The 18972-nt window shown below is 38.6% G+C and overlaps 1 protein-coding gene across 1 annotated transcript in view; it reads right to left on the bottom strand.

The window, feature by feature from the left end:
• Positions 1–18972, bottom strand: part of Ube2q2 (ubiquitin conjugating enzyme E2 Q2) — a 57424-nt gene that overhangs the window by 15307 nt on the left and 23145 nt on the right. The window contains exons 5-9 of the mRNA XM_026779097.1: positions 15580–15636; positions 8160–8300; positions 4873–4957; positions 3093–3153; positions 2344–2434 (exon numbers count right to left, since the gene is read on the bottom strand). Of these exons, the coding sequence (XP_026634898.1) occupies positions 2344–2434; positions 3093–3153; positions 4873–4957; positions 8160–8300; positions 15580–15636 (435 nt within the window). The remainder of the gene's footprint in view (positions 1–2343; positions 2435–3092; positions 3154–4872; positions 4958–8159; positions 8301–15579; positions 15637–18972) is intronic.

Here is an 18972-nt window from a genome sequence, read left to right as displayed (position 1 = left end):
CTCTTGTAGACCAGGCTGGTCTCGAACTCACAGAGATCCACCTGCCTCTGCCTCCCAAGTGCTGGGATTAAAGGTGTGCGCCACCACCGCCCGGCTGTGATGCTATTTTTAAAACTCATTTTGAGGCAAGATAGGAACAAATATGCTTTATCCAATTATTTCCAAGAGGACAAAAAGTTGAAAAACAATTATCATACTTTCAGTAACTTTCTCTGCCTGCTCACAAGCTTTCCAGGAACATAAAAATTATCAAAATTGGCTGGGCCGTGGTGGTGCACACCTTTAATCCCAGCACTGGGAAAGGCAGAGGTAGGTGTATCTCTGTGAGTTCAAGGCCAGCCTAGTCAACAAGAGCTAGTTCCAGGACAGCTAGGGCTGTTTCACCTAGAAATCCTGTCTTTAAAAAAAAAAAAAAAAAAAAAAATTCAATCCTCCCAGCAGAAGAGGCTCGTTTCTAGTGGCTACAATGGATTATCTTAGATTTCTATTGCAAGTTAGAAAGACATCTGCCCTTTCATAATACAGCCAACTTTCAATTCTATCTCTAATTTAACAGATTAACAAAAACGTGGGACACACATCTTGGAAGAACAGAACTATTATTAGAACGATCTCTAAACACATGATCCTGAATGATTAACTATATCTCTTTTGATAACTTGAGAACTGCCTTCAGTTTCAAAAAGTAAGTCTACATCAGAGTTTAGAGACTTCTTCATAAACTGTGCTCTGGGATTCAACTAATAAAGATCTTTATAAATTCTAAATATGAAGAGAATATTCTTTAATATCTTCATTTCTTCCTTCAAAAAATCTTAAATCCTGTTTCACCTACTGTACCACCAACACCATAAACAAGCTCTATACCATTTCTGGCTAGGATTACAGTCAAAGCCTCCAACTGGTCTCCTGGAAATTACTAGACACTATTCCCCAGCACTGCTGAAAGCGCGATGACTGTTCACGACAAAACAAGAAGCTGAGCAGACACTAAAACCCTCCATGAATGGTTTATACCACAAAGGGCAGATCCCAGACACTGTACGCTTGCCATGTTCTTCTTAACAGCCCAACAGCCAGCTCCCTTGTCCCCAGAAAGACTACAAATCCAGAGCCTTAAAGAGCATGAGACAATTCAAAGTCACTTGGGTAAACGAATGTGGACCGACAAACAATGTAACTGTGTGACAACTGCTACACTAGTCCTCTTCAACTCAGAAGAACAAGGCAAAGAGAAGCCCTGCATCACCTCAACATAAATCCTCAAAACACCTCAATCTAGCGGAGGTTCTCAATCATTAGATTTTATTATATTATACATTAAATCACAACGTTTTATCTAGAGCCTTTCTTAACTTTTATTTTTAACATCTTCAAAATAACTAAGTGTAACACAAATTCAGAAAGGAACATAAATATACACCTTTACAAAGTATTGTAAAGTGGATGCCCACGTGACCAACACTCTAGTAGGTGAACAGTCTGCAAGCAGGATGCCCACAGATGTCCCTTTTTACTCAGCAGGTCCTTGCCCTAATGTGTATAGTGACTGCCCCTTTGCTCTCTAGTTCTGTTGCCCAGGTATGAGCCCCAACTTCAGTGTTTCTGAGCTTTCTTCTTGCTGTTGCTTACCTAAAAAGTCTTCCTAGAATTTTTTTTTTCTAATTTTACCAGGTTCCCCTGCCCCATGCAATTTCAGTACAGTAGAAGTATGTATGTTTTATGGCTAAAGACCATTATAATATCTAAGAATATCTCATTTAAAGGACCAATTTTCACCTACCTATACTGACAATGCGTGTCCTATACAATACTAGTTTTACAAACTTTTGAACTCTATACAAATGGAACTAAACAAAATGACTAGGAATTGAGCCAAGTTCTTTCTGTTTAACACTGTATAGAAGACTGGCTTATCTTCTCAAATAAGTGTATCGTACAGATTCCACACTCTCCAATTTATGTAACTTGGGTTATTTTTGGTTTAGGGTTATGACAAGCAATGCTGCTGTGAACACTTTCATTTATGTTTCCTCGTCTGTCTAAGCACTCACGTCTTGTGGAATATATATATATATCATAAATTTCCTGTAACTAGACAGGTCCAGTATCAACTTTTAATCCTAGCACTCGGGAGGCAGAGGCATGCAGACCTCTGAGTTGGAGGCCAGTCTGGTCTAGATAACAAGCTCCAGACGAGTCAAGGCTACACAGTGAGACATAAATCAAACAATCAATCAATCTATCAATCAATGCTGAACTATATAGGATATGAATATATTCTAGTTTCCAAGGCAGCTAAACCCATTAGAAGAACATGGAATCCCATTACAATATTCTTACCTTAAAAGAGAAGTTAAGCAAAATATATTCTATGCCTTCTTTTTCTTTTAAGATCTGAAGATCACTGTGCAAAGGACTATCAGAGTCAACCCTAAGAATAAAACAAAAGCCAGTTCAAACAAGGTTAGAAAACCCTTTCTTACTAAACTCCAACTGAACCAGTCCAAGAGGGACAACAAAGCCCCAGGGTAAGCTCAAACAGAAGTTCTAAAGTGATCCACAGTTCCAGAAAAAGATGGATCACAATGGGCTCTAGTTCCTTGGAAACAAAGGGAATTTAAAATTAACAGTCATTTCAAAGAACAACAGCCGGATACATGTAATTTTTCAAACTCAAAAACGTTCTGATGATGTACTTTCTTAAAATTATAATTTTAGCCAAGGAGTTTAAGGAAATAAATTTACCACTAGTAAAACCATGAAAAGTAGATCACTGCAAAAAATTCTTTAACTCTTGTATATGTACCGCCTAAACCTCCTTACTTCACACATCAACAGTATTGCCCAGTTCCATATTGTTTCTAAGTTGTCACTGTCTTAAAATACTCAACCTTCCTCCCTGACTTTATTCAGGAAGCCTCAGAAACAGCTCCCTTAATTAATCTAACAACTACTTCCAGAGTAGTAATGTCCAGGTAAATGCCAGAATATAAAAGTATAAAACTGATGAGGCAAAAAAAAAAAAAAAAAAAGAAAAAGAAAAAGAAAACCAAAATATTTCATTGTAGATCTGCATAAGAGGCACTTACTTGTGTAGTTTGACATGCCAGTCATATAAGCTGTCATTTATTAGTTCCACTGAATAAATCCCTGTGAAGACACAGGCACATTGGTTATTCTTCATTTGATTATGTATCACTCTAGTGTAAATAAATTTACATATTAAATATACTAAATATCCAGTAACAGTCAATTTTTACTATTAAAATAATTAAAGCTGAGGTGGTGGGTGGTGGCTCTCACCTTTAATCCCAGCACTCGGGAAGCAGAGGCAGGTGGATCTCTGTGAGTTAGAGGCCAGCCTGGTCTACAAGAGCTAGTTCCAGGACAGGCTCCAAAGCAACACAGAGAAACCCTGTCTCAAAAAAACAAAAAACAAAAAATAATAAAAAATACAGCTATCAACTAAAAGATACTTTAATGAATTAAAAAACTGATTACTACTCACTTTCACTAAAAACATATATTATGCAAATAATTTTTCTATGTATGCAGATACTTCTAAGAAAATAGAATCCTTCTATATAAACTACTTTAATCTTCACCTTTGAGATGTCTTTTTTCTCTGTCAATCTTTTTACAGCATACATGTAACTTATTTTTTATTATTTTATATATGTGTGTATCAATCTATGCCATATATGTGCATGCCTGTGGAGGCCATCATGGGCTCAGACACCCTAGACCTGGAGTTAGAGGCAGCTGGGAGCCTCTGACATGAGTGTTGGGACCTGAACATGGACCCTCCACAGAAGCTAAGTGCTCTAAACCACTCTCTAGTCCTTAGCCACACCCTAGCCAATCTTTTTTTTTGGTTTTTCGAGACAGGGTTTCTCTGTGGCTTTGGAGCCTGTCCTGGAACTAGCTCTTGTAGACCAGGCTGGTCTTGAACTCACAGAGATCCACCTGCCTCTGCTTCCCAGGCGCTGGGATTAAAGGCGTGTGCTACCACACCTTGAACTCACAGAGATCTGTTTGTCTCTGCCTTCTAGGCGCTGGGATTAAAGGCGTGCGCCACCATCGCCCAGCTCCTAGCCAATCTTTAAAACAACTTGACATTAATTTTTGATGAATCCAGAATAATTGAGCCAATTATTCCTAAATTGGCTATTTCTTGCTTATTAATACTGCAATAATTTTTTTCCTCAGGCTCTATAGCACTCAAATCTTACTGGATAATTAATAAAGACTTTTTTCTTAATTCATACTGCTGAGGAATGAATCCCAGGGCCCCATGCACTATACAAATGTTCTACCAATGAGCTACATCTCCAGCCCTGAAAATGAACATTTTCTTCATACAATTATGAAATGGTGAAATCCATCAATTTTGAAAAGAATACCACTCCTGTTTAAGTTTTATTGTTTTAGAAGAAAACTATAAAAATAAATTCAGCAAGTTTTTTCTAGTACAACAAAATATATTAACCTTACTTATTTTAAAAAGTAGTACTAGTCATGCTTTTGACAGAAGATAACAATCATAAAAATATCTCCATCAAGAAGAAGGCAAAAGAAAAATTATGGTGTATTTGTATAATTTTTTTAAATACAAAATAATAAACTAATTTTATCTCCTACATCTTTTAGAATTTCATTAAGCCTGAGTTTTGCATCCCTAAAATAAAGTCAATACAAATTTCTAACTCTGTCTTCCTATATTAATTACATCTAAGCTGGGTGTGAGGCACACATGTCTAATCCCATCATGATTAAACAAAAAAATAATGAGTTCAAAGCCAGTTTAGGCTAAGTGGTCCTCCATCACTCCCCCGAGAGAACAAATGGCCAGCAGAGCCAGGGCCTCACCTGCCTTGTAGCTCTGTGATCTGTAGACGTCCCTGAGCTCCTTCATGAGTCGATCTGATGCTTGCACTGACCCGGACACTGCACCCTGAAACAACACGTAATTAAAAGCTTAAGATATCAGAGTCTGATGTAAAACTTTACAATGACATTGGGGAAACAACATTCAACATTAAGAAGTAAAGATGTACCACACAGTAGTGGAAACTACCTTTAATCCCAACTGGGAGGCAAAGGCAGGCAGATCTCTGACTTCAAGGCCAAACTAGTCTACAGAGTGAGTTCCAGAATAGCCAGGGTTACACAGAGAAACCCTGTCTGGTGGGGGGAGGGGGGAGGAAAAAAAAAGAGGGGAGGGAGAGGGGAGGAAAGAAGAAAAAGGAAAAAGGAAAGGAAAGGAAAGGCGGGCAAGAAGCTCAACTGAATAAAGAATTATGAAGTAACAAGAAAAACAAAAATCTGAAGACATGTCTAGCTTGTTCATATCATGAGGATGCCTCACAGTATGCCCAGAACACCGCAGATTCTGTTACAGCTTAGAGTTCAGTATGAGTCTATTTCAAACCACAACTTCTAAAAATGTTAGAAGGTCCTCACCATGACACAGCATGGACTGAAACAGGATTCCAGTTAATAAGACAAGATGTTACACTTGAGGTCTAGCTACATCATAAGAAAACAGCACACTGTCTTCACACAGCACCGGGACATTTCCAAAGATGAAGCTGAATCAAATTTGTTTCATTAACTAAAACTGAAGACTTTAGACTGAGAGGGCTCAGCAGGGAAGGCGCTTTACCAACTCTGATGACCACAGTTTGCTTCCCAGGACCCACAATGGACAAGGAGAAAACTGATACCCACAAGTTGTCCTCTGATTCATGTGTGTGCTAGCACAGGCACCCTCCTCCCATACACACATGCAAAAATAATTTTTTTTAAAAAAAATTACAAAGCTTAAAGGTTGTTAAAAAGGTTACAAAGGTCTATTTCCCAGCTATGTGATCCTGAACTAGTTTTTTAAATGTATATATGTATGGTATACATGTGATCTGCATACCTGTAGCACACTCATGTGTAGGAGCAAATGTACATGTGTACTCATGCATGTACAGGCCCAAAGCTGATGTGTGCAGTAGATCGTTCTTGATTGCCTTGCAACTTATTCAGTGAGGTAGGATCTTTTAATTGAACTATAGTCTAGTGTAACTAGCCAGCTTGCTCAGGAGATTCTGTTTCTGCCTTCTCAGTTGAGAAATATAGGCTGGCCACAATACACCTATGTGGCTTCTAGGGATCTGAACACCAACCCTAACACTCTCTGCTTGGAAGCAACCACTTTAACCATTGAGCCGTCTCCCAGTCCTTGAGCTGGTTTTAAGCCCTGGTTTTTGCATCTATAAAATATGAAGAGTGCCTAATTCCTACAACAGCTATGAAGATTCTATGAAGATTAAATGGGAAGGTAATATAAAGCACTTAAGTCTTATATTATCATGTCAGAGTATCCAATAATACGTAGCTGGTCTAACTATATAAAGCATACAAACTGGAGCCCATCATAAGACATAGCAAGTAAAGTATTAGTTCAAATGCTACAAACTTACTTTAATAATAAAGATGTGGGCTTAAAATTAAAGTTCTCTTCAATAAAAGTGCCAATTAAATTAGCATATGAAAAATGATTGAAGGAAGGATAAGACTTTATTTGTTACAATTCTTGATATTAACTTGCATAACAAGTTATTCACAGTGTTTGCCCAGTGGGCCCTGACATCATGGAGTTTAATAAGCTGCTCTAATTCAGGGCAGTAGGTGTCAGATAACCAGAGTACCATTACATACTTCCCTTGTCTGGGCCACACACACACACACACACACACACACACACACACACTTCATTTTTCGTAAGTTATCCAAAGGCTATGCACTGTTTGCCTACATTTTAAAGCTGAACAATCTGAGGCCACACAAGCGTTGTTTGTCACCAAACAATGAACCTCATACTGCTATGTTGCTTCTCACAAAAGGCATGATAAATCACCTGACATAGTGGTGCATACCTTTAAGCCCAGCACTCAGGAGGTAGAAACAGGCAGATCTCTGAATTGAAGACCATCCTGGTCTATGCAGAGTTCCAGGCTACCCAGAGCTACATAGTAAGACTTTGTAAAGCATGAGGGGTGGGGTTAAGTAAATCCAAAGAGAAAAATTACTTCTGGGTTGGTTAGACATGAAAGACAGAGGTCAAGATTAATGGGGAGACAGAGTCCCAGTAATACTCTGTAGGAGGCTGAATCTGAACATACAGAAACCATGGTAGGGGAGCAAGTAAAGAAGCAACAATAGGACGAAAAGAGGGGTTTTCTCTAGGTTCGTTTCTGTCATTGTGATAAAAATACCCTAGCAAAAACTAACTTATGTAAAGAATGATGGGGTTTATTTCAATCTACAATTCCATGTCACAGTCTATCACTTTGGATAAGTCGAGAAAAGAACTTCAAATAGGTAGTCATACCACACCTACAGTCAAGAGCAGAGAGAAATAAACGCGTACATGCTCACCCACTTGCTTGCTTGATTGTGGTTTGTTTGTGTCTTCTCTACAGAACTCAAGACTCCCTACCTAGGGAATGGTGTCACCCAAAATAGGCTGAGTCTTTCCACATCAGTTAACTTAGTAAGACAGTTCCTTGACAGGCATGCCTACAGGCCAATTCAATGTAAACAACCCCTCACTGAGATTCTTCCCATCTTAATTCTAGGTTATATCAAGTTGACAATTAACCATCAGAGGATTATTATATAGATAGCAGTATATGTTTCCAAGATATGAAGAACAGATGAACAGGTTAGAAAGTAGCTATCAACAATCAGGAGAAGCATACTGGCCAGGGGCTCCGCTTACAAAATGCCCTCGCTCTGTTCACTGGCTTTGTGGGAGCCTAGGCAGTTTGGATGCTCACCTTACTAGACCTGGGTGGAGGTGGGTGGTCCTTGGACTTCCCACAGGGCAGGGAACCCTGATTGCTCTTTGAGCTGATGAGGGAGGGGGACTTGGTTGGGGAGGGGGAGGGAAATGGGAGGCGGTGGCAGGGAAGAGACAGAAATCTTTACTAAACAAACAAACAATCAGGAGAAGCAGCCTAGGTCAACAAAACAAATGACTGAATCCACCACTTAAGGCTGGAAACAGAGGACAGTTGAGACTGGTATATTAATGAATTACCCAATTATTACTTGTAACTATTTAACCAGAGTCCAAGTTCTAGATACTTAGTCACACTTACATTTAAATGGTCTTGCCTTTGAGTCTTCCTAATTTTCTCCAATATTGCCAAATTTTCTTTTTCAATCCCTTCGTCCTCTGACTTTTTCCCATTAATAGGCTCTTCTTCCTTCATCTCATAGTGATCCAAGTCTTCTATATCCTACAAAGAAAAAAACAGGCTCATTCAGGTTTCTCTTTTTCGCTAGTTAAGAAGCTAGACAAAAGATAGCCAGGCGGTGGTGGCGCACGCCTTTAATCCCAGCACTCAGGAGGCGGATCTCTGTGAGTTCGAGACCAGCCTGGTATACAGAGCTAGTTCCAGGACAGGCTCCAAAGCCACAGAGAAACCCTGTCTCGAAAAAACCAAAAAAAAAAAAAAAAGATAATTTTAAATGGAATAAAAAGAATAAAAGAAAGGAAGGCTGCAACTACAACTACTCTATGAGGACAAGGAACCCACATTCCATTCAGAAGTCCTCTCCTTCAATGCCTTCCGTTAGGAGGAAAGCAGGGTTAGTACAGCTTCATAAAGTCATGACTATTGCCAAATATGCCATCTTTCAAAATCTATTATGAGGAACTTCTCAAACAATCTAGTGACAGGTGTTAAGAACTTCAGCTATTTATACTTTGTTCTAGAAACCTGGCCTCTAGTATTTTATTCTAAGAAATGTGAACACTAATTTAGGCTTAACTACATCTACTTCATTCTAATAATTACAAAAACAAAATCTACACATACCCAAAAGAAGCAAAACAGTTAATTCAGTGGATCATCTATCATATGGTCATTAAAATACTAAAAACAACCTAATTCTTTTTATTTTTGAGACACGTTCTTATGTAGCACAGGCTGGCTCAAACTCCCTATGTACCTAAAGATGACCCAGATCTTTTGATACCTCTATGTCTCCTGAGGCTAAGATTACAGGCAAGTGCCACCATGCTGTTTTATATGGTGCTTGGGGACCATATGGTGTTGTGGACCATATGGGTTATATGGTGTTGTATGCTGTATGTTGGCAAAAGTGTCACATCGCACAACAAACCTCACTCAAGAGATTTATTGGGAAGAAAAGAATCCAGGAGCCTGCCTGTAGGGTGAGAAGCAGCTGCAGACTGAATAGGGTACAGAGCTTATATAAGATTTGGGAGCTTTCCAGGGTGGCTTGGGATTGGTGGATTTTTGCAGCCTGACTCTGTGGCAAGCACAGAAATTAGTGGGATTTCAAGCCCTGGTCCTGGAGTCAAGTCAGGGTCAGGATGTTTTTCTTTGGATCAGGTCTCTGGTCTAGTCAGGGAGCCAGGTATTTTTTCCTTGGCCCCTTTCACTACACACCGTTTTATGTGAGGCTCAGGAACCAAGGTCAGGACCTTGTGCATGCTAGGCAAGTACTTTACCAGCCAAGCTATAGACAGACACATAATTATTTTTTTTCTATCAATTAAACACCCGGAAATAAAAAAAAAAACATGGAATATATAGAATCTCTATGCTATCAAAACAAGAACTGAAACAGAAAATGCTAGAAAGGCTTTGAGATCTACATTTAGTGTTTCAAATTACCTGTGGTAAGCACCTATGGACTTCTATGATCGGGTGATGTGGTAATGAGGCAACCGCCACAGATAGGTAAAGACCCCCCTACATCAGGGTGAAGTTTTCAAAAAAGGAATTTGAAAAATATCCGCAGACCAACAACTCTCCCAGTCCATTCTGCTCTTTCCCCATTTCATCTGCTCTAACATATACAAAAATCTATGCCCAAGCTTTCTGACCCTACTGTTCTCAAGCATCTGCTATTCTAAGATCCAGTCACCAAGACCTCTGCAGGAGTCTTTATTCAACACTTTGGATTGCATATTTTTCCTGCAAATTGGACTGAGGTTAGTGACTATCTTCAATCCAAAACAAACCTAGTGGTCTCCTTCAGCCCTTTACATTCTATTCTTGATCAGATTCTGCACAGGGCTTCATGTCCTTAAGCTTCTCTCCTATCCTATACTTACTGTCTTCAAAATTTCAATGACTGCCTCCTTAGGCTATATGGCACCCTCCCCCGACCTCAACTCATTTCCATCCACACACTTTGCTTGAATTTTAATCAGCAAATCCAAAATATACCTTATCATTCAATATTCACAGCACTCTATTCTCTGCTTATGGTCTCCTGATCAACAACCTTATGAAGCAAAAATGTTTGCCTCTTACTCTTTGTCTTTTTTATCCAGTTATGTACAACAACAGAACTCCATCTCTCCTCTCCCTTCGAGGATAGCATCCAGTACCCTGAATCACACCACACCCAACATTACCCATGTTAATTCAAATAAAATAAAAATGTCATCCTTTTTACTTGTCTTAATCTAACACCTCCTAAGTCACTTCCCTAAACATCACTGTTCCCTATAAATCTTTTTGGGTTGTTTTTCAAGAAAGGGTTTCTCTGTATAACAGTCCTGGCTGTCCTGGAACTCAGAGAGCTGCCTGCCTCTTCCTCCCAAGTGCTGAGATTAAAGTTGTACACCACCACTCAGCCCCTGTCAATCTTATATTATTTCTCTGTATACCGAATGGGACAGGAGGAAGTTTAATGCTCTCATGCAGTTTGTTCCACCAGGTTAAAGTGCAAGGAAACAGTAAAGCAAGCAGTCTACCAACCACAGTCAGTCTAAACGAATAATTTTAGGAATTATTCTGCTGCCAGATATAAAAAAGTGACTACTTCTTTAGCTTTGAAATATTCTCAAAGTACATTTTAAATAGATTTTTTTCAAATAAAGTCTGAATAAATTATAAGATCCAAAACAAAACCCAATTATTTTAAAGATCATGAAATTCATATTCATTTTATCTGGTCAATGGAGGACTGGATCTTCATTTCAAAACCTGAATTTAAATTCAAAGCTTCGAGGTCTAAAAATCTTTTGGTGACTGATAATTACTTAATGCCTTGGAAAGTTACTCTAAAGTTTGTTATTTGAGTGTGTCCTCTCCAAAAATCAGGTATGATGATATGCTGATTTTAAAGAGACCTTCCCTATTGCTGACAACACCACATACTTGGGAGCTGGATCTCACCAGGAGCCTCTGTCCTGTCTACCCTCCATGGTTCCAGTAAATACTATGCAAGCTGCCAAGGAAGTGGAGCAATTAAAGCAGCCCTCCCCAAGTGCAAGGTACAATTTCAATTATGGCAAAATATGCATAAAGGTGAAATAAATGGCAGTCATATGTTGGAGGCAACCAACAGCTGTCTATCTAGACGAAAGGCCCACTCAACAGCAGAGTAATCGTGCCTGGTACTGGACACCTAGGCGGCTTTCCTGGAACTAGTGAAGCCATATACTTTAGAAAAAGTGAACTACTGCAACTTTACTAAATCAGTGTAATTCCTTACTATATTCTAAATCATCTTTTCCTCTTACCCACACATGTAGCTACCACCCCTCATGAAAACAGCCTTTCTTTACAGCAAATGGGGACCATCAAAGAAAACTATGACTGGACACAATGCAAAGATCAATAGATCCTGCGAAGCCCAGCCCCAGTGGAAACATCTGTATCACAGCTCCTGCATCTCTGGCTCAGGGAACATCACAGAAAAGGGGGCAGAAAGACTGTAAAAGCCAAAGTAACAAAAAAAAATCCATTGTGAAAGTCTCTTAAAAAGAGATTAATAAAAAAGACTAGAACAATGACAATATTAATGGACATGTAAAATAGAAGAGGAAAATTTTCAGGGTTTCCCACTCCTAGACAAAGACCTACAAGCAATTACTGACTGCTGGGAGAGGGAAAATTACACACACACAAACAGCATATATATACACATATACATACATGTGATACACATACATATACTCATACTCAGCAAATATACATACTTGTGCAAACACATATATTCATACATACCAATAATAAAGAAAAAGAAGCTATCAACTTTGGAGTGGGAGAACATGGGAGAGGTTCGAGGGAAAGCAATGTTATTCTATTTCAATTAAGACCACAATAAAATATAAATATTGAAAAGATTCAAAGAGTCAGGCAGTGGTAGCTCATACGTTTAATCCCAGTACTCACAAGGCAGAGGCAGGATCTCTGAGTTGGAGACCAGCATGGTACAGAGCAAGTTCCAGATAGCCAGGGCTATACAGAGAAACTGTCTTGAAAAACAAATGGTGGAAAGAAATATGGCCTGTAACAGAAGCCTCCTTCCTCAATAATGAAATCAAACCCTCTATAAAGGAAGCTGAACAGGTCATTTGGCTAGGGTGTTCTCCATTTCTGATTTCTACCCTTTGAAGACACAGCATGGAAGTCCTCACAAGACACTACATGCTAGCTAGCACACTGATTCTAAACGTCATAGCTTCCAGAACTGTGCAAATATTTATTACCCAGTCTTGAGTATTCTAATTCCAGCAGCACAAAACAGACTAAAAGAAAGTCCTTTATTTTCAGCAAGCAGTCCCTGTGATATCCTTGAATTTTCCTTTCATTCAAATATAAAACTGTGTGTGTTTATACTGTGTTCGTGTGGTTATGGAGACTAAATGTGTTGTGAAATATTCCTTTAAACTGTGTGAAGATGTTTCACTGCGACTGGTTTAATAAAGAGCTGAATGTCCATGAGCTAGGCAGGAAGAGATTAAGTAGGACCTGGGGACAGAGAGCTCTGGGAAAATGAAAGGAGGAAGATCAGCCAAACACAGAGGAAGCAGGATGGGTCAAATGGAAATGAAACAAGCACATGAAAGAATATAGATTTTAAAATATGAGTTAATTTAAGTTTAAGAGCCAATAGTACGAGCCTAAGCTATGGCCAAGCTTTCATAATTAATAAGTCTCTGTCACTTTTTGTGAGTTGGTAGCACAAAAGGGAAAAAAATCCATCTATAAATGGCATCCAACAGGGGGCTCAAATATCCAAACACAAGGCCCAAGAAAGCTAAGAAAAGTTCTAGACAAGGAGCTGAACATAATTTCCTAGACCAACAGTCTCTCTAGCAGGCTGATGCTTAGCAGCATAGAGCAGCATGGCTACCAGCTGCTGCCTGAGGCTAGAGCCAGCTGCCAGTGGCATGTACCAGTGCCATGTACTAAGCTGAACCATGCAGTGGCTGACATAGCAGTTTAAGATTTGTCTCACACCATCAGAGAACAATACAAACGCTCAGTAAAGACAGATCCAGACCCGCCCCCCAAAAAACCTCTAACTATAGTGTGTTTTAAAAAATGTGTGTACGCTTTAAAAAATTGGGTATAGACAGTCATAGAAAAAAATAGTTTATAAATAATAAGATAAAGTCTTTAAAGAGAGAATACAACAATATAAAAAGGATTAGCCACATAAAAATACAGTGTGGATCCTATATGGTATCTTGTTGACTTTAATTTTTTTGACTGCTAATAAGCAAACATTAGCTGCTGGGGCACTGGATTATGAAAACTCCTAAACTAAACCAAACTATAAATTTAAAAATGTCTTAACTTCAAAATGGAAGTCAAAAAATATGTTGCATTGGAGAATAGGTTATGCTTTTATTTCCAAGAAAATGAAAAGCCAGCTACCTAGAATAATAAAGAAATTCAGGTTAGTAGTTAAACACCTATAACAACCAAAACTTGTAGTCATGTTAGGTATGTTTTCAAGGTCAAACATATATTTTAGATAGGTGGTTTTCAAACACTTCAGAGATCTATAGAATATGGTATTTAAGATATTTAATAATATAAGGCTTCTCATGACAGTGAGACATGTCTGCTCCTGGCAGCACCAATCTACTTAAAAGAAAAAAAAAAAGGATGATGGGCATCAAAGAATATGGAGTTTGCTTTCTCTATGGGAAAAGGTAGCCCCTGGGCAAAGAGAGTTCCCTTGCTTCAACTGCTGGCAGTATGCTGTCCAAACTGGACCAGCAGGACACAAAGGAAAGGCATCAGCCTAACTTTGCCAAGATAGGGTTAGGACAGTCCTTCAAAAATTTCCTGCTTCACAGAAAAGTCTGCCAGATATTCTAGGCCTGTAGGCCAAAGATAGATGCCCTAACATTGTAGAGGAGCCTTAGATGACTGTCCAGGAAGCCAGACATCTCTGTCATTTCACAGTTTTGGAAATTGCTTGCTCTGCATTTCTTGTTTACTCGGGCAATAGTATATCCTTGTGGGGTCTTTCACGGGGTTAAAGACAGATAGTTATAGTTTTCCTTAGTTATGCTAGGTGGTAAACTAGGCACAAAACTTTGGACTCACCACGATAATATTAATAATGCGGAATTTTCTCTGAATTTGCCAAATGCAAATGGACTGGGCATTATAAATATAATTTTTACCTGACAATTGTTCTTATCTTATATAATTTTACTATGTTAGTGTTAAAACCTTTCCTTTTTATTTAGACAAAAAAGAGGAAATGCAGGATGTTCCTTTACACTGTGTGAAGATGCCTCACTGTGGTTGATTTAATAAAGAGTTGAATGGCCATTAGTTAGGCAAGAAGTGGTTAGGCGGGACTTCCAGGGGCAGAGAGCTCTGGGAAGATAAAAGGAGGATAGCCAGAAATGGAGGAAGCTGGCTGGGCCAAATAGAGATGAAGCAATGAGCACGTGGGAGAATATAGATTTAAAAATATGGGTTAACTTAAGTTGTAAGAGCTAGTGAGGACAGACCTAAGCTAAGGCCAAGCTTTCAAATTAGTAAATCCTTTTTTTGTAAGCTGGTGGCCCAATCATTCTTACAAATTTTCAGTCTTCCTCAATCACTCTCTACCTTATCTTTTTCAGACAAAGTCTCACTGAGTCAATCTAGCTGACTATTTGGCTAAGAGTCACAGATTCCCCCATCTTTACCTTCCCAGAGCTGGAGTTATAGATGCAAGCCATACCACCAAGCTCTATTTTAAGCATGAGTTGCTGAAATCTGAACTCAGTACTTTACTGACTGAGGCATCTTCCCAGCTGTAAACACAAATGTTAAACTTAGTAGTTCTTCCTAAAATTAACCAAACTATAAGCTAAATACTATTATTAAATATAAAGATTTTTTTATTGCCCTCAGATAAAATAATTTGTTCAAAGGCATAACTTAGTCAGATGCAAAGCCAGGGTTTAGAAAGTATATCCCATTTGAAATACAAATGTTATTCAATATTAACACTACTTCAAAAAGGAGATTTAAGAATTACTAAAATGTGTCAAACACTAATATATGCATGAGCTGTGACCCACTGTGATGTATAGATGAGCTGGTAAAGGCAACTGCCTGCAAATCTGATGACTTGAGTTCAATCCTTGAAAAACAGAGAATGGACTTCCAAATGTTGCCCTCTGACCACTAAGTGCATGCCATAGCACAAACACACAGACCAAAAATAATAAAAGTTAAATGGAGAAAATTATAAATATTCATGGAATATTATTCTTATATAAATACCTACCTCAGCCATCTCCTCCTCTTCTTCCTCTTCTGAAGTTACCTCTTCAGTTGTCCCATTCTGAAACAGAGAAAGAATGTGCCAAAGCTACACAGAACACAGACACACAGAACACATCACAAAGCTGGCCACCATTAACCACTGTCACTGCAGTCCCATGAGCAGGGCTTAGATGCCTTAAGAATAAACAAAAGCAATCAAATATAAAGAAAATTCAAAAACTAAAGCATAATTTAATTTTAAAAAAATGTTTACTTATATAGCTATGTGTATATGGCCAAAGGCTTCTGCATATAATAAATGCTCCAAATTATTCTTTCCTTTATCTATCTACTCCTTTAACCTGAAAAACCTTAATCTTTCAATAAATCCACCGGCCTTACAATCTTTATTTGAAAGGTCAGGTAGGTCACAAAGAAACAGACACTATAAGGCTGTGACTGAAGCGCCGGTCTGCCTGTGATGAAATACCTCTCCTAAGACACGGTTTACTATTCACCTGCACAGGAGTCAAATGGGGTTTAAGAAAGGGTCTTCATAAACAGTAATACATGAAGTCTCCGGCCAGAGCAAAGTTTGCCAGCTCTCAATATGGAAATGTATATTCATAAAGGTTGGTTTAGTTTGGAACTAGATATCTAAAATATCAAGAAACTAGGACCAGAGATCAAATCAGACCAACCAGGACCTCAGAAGCCTCAAGGCATATTGTTCCTAGATGCTCCAAGAACACAAGTCTTAAGGGGAAAAAAAAGCTCATTGTCACAAAGCACATTACTCTTCAGTGAGCTGGAAAATGTGTATAGGTATAGACAGCATAAGCTTAGGCCTGTTTTAAATCCAAATCTCTTTAAACACTTATCATTCCTTTCCTTGGGACTAAATGAGAAAAGTAAGCAGTTCCCAAAATTATTGTGGTTCACCCTTTTCTTCATTTCCAAACCAGATTATTTTTGGTATCTTTTCAAAAACAAAAAGAAAACATAGCCACCCAAATAATCCCAAGGTCCCAAATACAAGTCTGAGTGACAGAGGGTGAAAAGCATTTTTGAAATCTAATTTCAGAACCTATCCCAAAGTATCTGTCTTCAAATACACTTTAATGCAAGATTTAGAGATCATTATAGAAAGCCACAACCAATCAAACTGCAAAGAACAAACAAGTGAGCTAGTAGTGTCCAGCCCTAAATGACACATCTAAAACACAACTCATGCATCAAGGCTCAGGCATTGCAAAGAAGGGTCAGTAAGACTGTAAGAGCCAAAGAAAGGAAAAAGAAGTTTGCTATGAGATTTTGGTCCCCTAGAAATATCACAGAGGCCACATTCATGAAGTCTTACCATCATGGCTACCTAAGTAAGCTCTGAACATGAGTGACACCAACAGAAACACTAACGTTTAGAAGGGGCACTGACAAAGAACTATCGAACAACAGGAGAAATAATCCTCCCCACGGAAGAGCACAACATGGTCTGCCCTGAAAAACATGTACAAGTGACCAAACCAGTCTTTGTCTAACGTTTTATAAGTGAGAAAGATGAGCAATACTCTTTCCCAAAGGATTGGTAATTTGACGAAAACACAAAGCCAATTAGGCACATGAAATCCTAAGGCCTTCATTTGAACACGTTGATAGGCTTCTTTCCAAAAGCAGACTGAAAACACACACAGTAGGGCAAGCCTGTGATTCCAGCTTGAAGGACTGATGTGAGTTCAAGGTCAGCTACGTTGTGAGGTCTAGGATAGCCTGAGCAGGGGACAGAAACTCCCGTCTCAAAACAAAAACAAAACAGGGTTTGGGGGAGTTGATAGACTTTGATAAAAACAACACTGCTACATTAGAAAATAGTGTACAGACCCACAACTACAAGACAACAGCAGACATAAAGCAAATGGATACTATTGTTACTAACAAAGTTTTAGCCAACCTGGCTGAGAAAGCCACAGGAGTCTAGCATGAGCAACTGCTAAGTTAAGGTGTCCCACTTAATATTATTGGTCTAGTCTACAGGAACCGTATCTATTCTATAGGAACCGTATCTAAACCAATGGCCTCTCAACTACTACAGGTGTTAAAACCAAAGAGAAAAGAAGAAATCCTTTCAGTATAATTCAACACAACAGTGGAATTTTCTAGCAGACTCTGGAGTTGGAAACCACACCTGCCAGGACTGCCCCATCCTCTGTCTTCAGGAGAGCACGGGTTCTACATACTGGACAAGAGAAAAGTAACTATCCTATGGACAGCTCTATGGGCAACTGTACTAACTGATGCCATACTTTCCTAAAATGAGCAAATAACCAAGTACCACAAATAAAAAACTGATCTTGAAAGGTGCCACACGGAAAGGCCACACAAGAGATCTAAGGCAAGGCAAGACAGAGCTAAAATCTTACTGAAATCATTAGCACTGTTGAGAACAAACCAAGAACAAGTTACAAAAAAAAAAAAAAAAAAAAAAAAAAAGACAAGGTAGTCTTGGGAAATAAAAAACATTTGAAGAAAAACAGTAAAAAACCAAAGAGCTCCTCTAAACAAAGCATTTATAATGAAGACAACCAAGCTGACAAGAATATGAAGAAAGGAGATGAGTGGCAGCCTGAGGAGTTAGAAATAAAGCATTTGAGAGATGCAGAGGACAAAAATATAAAGGTCTAATATTCATCCAGAGAATGAAAGGAAAATATGAAAGGAAGAGACAAACAGTGGCAAGATCTGAGACAGAGTTTATCATATTATGTGACTCTGGATACTCCAGAGAAATACTAAAAAGCAAAACAGAGTCCACAGTTACAGAGGAAACCAAACCAACATTCAGACAGGAACAATGAAACACACAGAAATAGTAATCACACAGTCACTAGAGTTTCATCTATAACAATAAATATGAGAGGTAAAAATGTAAATAACTGGGAAACCCCCAAAAAGAACTTTGAACTCTCTAACTAGCTCCAGACAGAGCTGTGTGTGCAAGTGGATTCCCTACACAACACACTTTATAGCTAAAAACTGACACCAAGTATACAACATTCTCCATGCACACCATACACATCTCCATAAACCAAACCTTTCTAGGAAAAACAAGGTTAGAATGTATTATTTAGGGGTCTGCCTGAGCAATAAGAACAATTACACCAATAGCACAGTCTACGTAACTGTGGATAATGCAGTTGAGGTTACATGTACTGATGAACAAAAGCAAAAGTAGCCCCCAGAGTCAGCTGAAAGAAAGTTTTGTCTAGATAACTCTTGTTTTTTGTTTTTTAAAAAATAGACATTCATGTCCTAGCAAAGCAAAGTAACTCCTACGTATGTGCCCCAGGGAAATGACTGCATAGGAGTATCCAGAAATACAAACAAAATAGATAATCCACAATAAGATTCTTCCTAAGGT

Source organism: Microtus ochrogaster, chromosome 5 (assembly GCF_000317375.1).
Source record: "Microtus ochrogaster isolate Prairie Vole_2 chromosome 5, MicOch1.0, whole genome shotgun sequence".
Classification (NCBI taxonomy): Eukaryota; Metazoa; Chordata; class Mammalia; order Rodentia; family Cricetidae; genus Microtus; species Microtus ochrogaster.
This window is presented reverse-complemented; position numbering and strand designations above follow the sequence as displayed.